General features: G+C 34.5%; 1 protein-coding gene across 7 annotated transcripts in view; it reads left to right on the forward strand.

Annotated features, from left to right (window-relative positions):
• phldb1a (pleckstrin homology-like domain, family B, member 1a) overlaps nucleotides 1–1,711 on the forward strand; it is a gene marked incomplete at its 3' end in the record, with an annotated part of 29,894 nt that extends 28,183 nt beyond the window's left edge. For all 7 annotated transcript variants that reach the window (XM_014006655.1, XM_014006654.1, XM_014006657.1 and 4 more), the window contains 1 exon segment: nucleotides 1,626–1,711. In XM_014006655.1, coding sequence (XP_013862109.1) covers nucleotides 1,626–1,711 — 86 coding nt within the window.
• Nucleotides 1,712–2,148: the final 437 nt, after the last annotated feature.

Genomic DNA, 2,148 nt, shown 5'->3' on the forward strand with positions numbered 1-2,148 from the left:
CTGATATTCTAAGAAAACAATGTTAAATAAATAAATCAAATCAAATCAAATCAATCGCACAGAATCAGAAACGAGAGCCGGTCTCTTAATAACCCACACGTGTGTTTTTGAAGCATTATCTTGCAATCAAAGTTCAAAATGGAATCCGAGTCTGGTTTCCTTTCTTTTTTTTATTACTGACACCCCGGTTCTTTTCGCTCCTCTCTCCGTTCAGTTGCCCAGCCCTTTTCACCCCCTCACTCCTGACGAAGATGATGGTGATGACGGTGATGAAATAAGATGCAATAGTTTCTCTAGATGTGTTTTTCTTGGGGAGGAGGCTAGCTCCTGGCTTGTTCGTGACTAATGAAACGAAACTCACATTTCAAAAACATTTATCTCATTACTAAGCAGATTTGACTTATGGAAAAGTAAAAAAAAAGTGTGGTTTAAATTTCAAAGGACTGCCTTTAATTGTTGGTAGATGTTTGTTTCTGTGTTGGGCACTCCTCCGTTCCGCATGAAGACTAACAGAAAGAGACYAGTGTTTGTTTGAACAAGCCCAGAAACTCTTAAAAGCCAAAAAATTATTTTGAAGGGATGTCAGAAACACTGCTTTTCTTTTAAATGCCTGCAGTTTGGCCCCAAACCACAGAAAGCCATCAGCTCAGTGATGTTCATCGTCAGGTTCTTCTGAAACAGGAACAGAGACCGGACAGAAGGTCGGACCTGCTTCAAGCCGAGTTTTAAACWCCAAGATCAAAAGCGATGCATCCAAAAGACGGAGTGTCTTTGTAACATTTATACAAATTTTCATCCATGCCAGCAGCAAAAAGGCAACAAGAAAAGGAAAAAAAAAGAAGGCAGACAATTCAGAACAGAAGAAAACAAGTCAGATTCAAAGGATGAAGACTTCAGGCGTCGCTTGAAACATACTTTAATTAACTTTTCCTCTCATTCTGTTCTGCTCGTACCTTTTCACTGGTGACGCCTTTCTGGGAAATATATATTTTTCTTCTTCTGTCTGGTTTTTTCATCTTTGTCTTTCACTAACCCAGAATATAAAGGTCAAAAAGTTATAAAATTAAGGCATAATAAATTGGAATTTACCCAGCTTAACTTTAGAATTACTGGTAATCAAAGGTTTTGAGCATTCAAATTGCTTTTAATCACTTTACTAAATAAAACAACAAAAAAGGACTAATGATGGACATTAATTTAGATTTTTAAAAGTTTATAACAAAACAAAACCACATTTTCTTTAACACTACAGAAAAAAGCAACAAATTGTCTTTTACTTTTGGATTGAATAAGTTACTTTTTAAAATGTTTTGTGCCGATATTTAAGGGAGAATAAATTAAAAATTTCTGTTCATTCTATCGTAGTCCAGTTTCTGAACCAAAACAATGCCAAAATGTTTTAAAGTCTGATTTTATGGTTTGGTGTTTTGTTCCAAACGGTTTGTTGTTCCTTGCAGGTAAAACTAAACTCTGCCGTCACTCGGCTGGTAGTCTGATGTTTCCCCTCATCCTGGGGTCGATCCTCCTGTTTGGTGTCTGGGCTGGCAGCGCTGTTGCATCAGTCCTACAACATGTAATGTAATGTGTCTTAATATATTTATTTTCTTCTCTTTTTCTCCTCTCAGACAAGCATGAGACCAGGCTGAAAGGACTCATTTACTTCCAGGCGATTGAAGAGGTTTATTATGATCATCTACGCAGTGCTGCCAAGGTAAACGCTCCTCTTTCAGAAATCTCTGGGTTTTGACTTTGACTTTATTGAACGTAATGGATTTAAAARAATAAACAAAGTTATATACAAAAGAAAAAAATAAATTTAAAACTAAAAGCAAACAAAAAAACAAGAACAATAGTGAATGAATTATATGTACACGTTCAAAGGAGTGGGTAGAAGTATAAACTTATTTTTTACACCCACCCCTCTTACATCTAAAGAACCATCCATAATTACAACTTATTGTAATTACTTGTTTAAAACATTTTTTCTTTTTTAAATATTTTCTACATCCATATCTCTAACTTAAACAAAACATTCATTTTTTTGCATCCATAATTTTTAATACATTAACATTTTTTCAATAAACCGTAATACAGCAGTAAGTTTTTATATTTCATATAAATTACCATTATTATTCATAAATTAACAGT

Source organism: Austrofundulus limnaeus, unplaced genomic scaffold (assembly GCF_001266775.1).
Source record: "Austrofundulus limnaeus strain Quisiro unplaced genomic scaffold, Austrofundulus_limnaeus-1.0 Scaffold37, whole genome shotgun sequence".
NCBI lineage: Eukaryota > Metazoa > Chordata > Actinopteri > Cyprinodontiformes > Rivulidae > Austrofundulus > Austrofundulus limnaeus.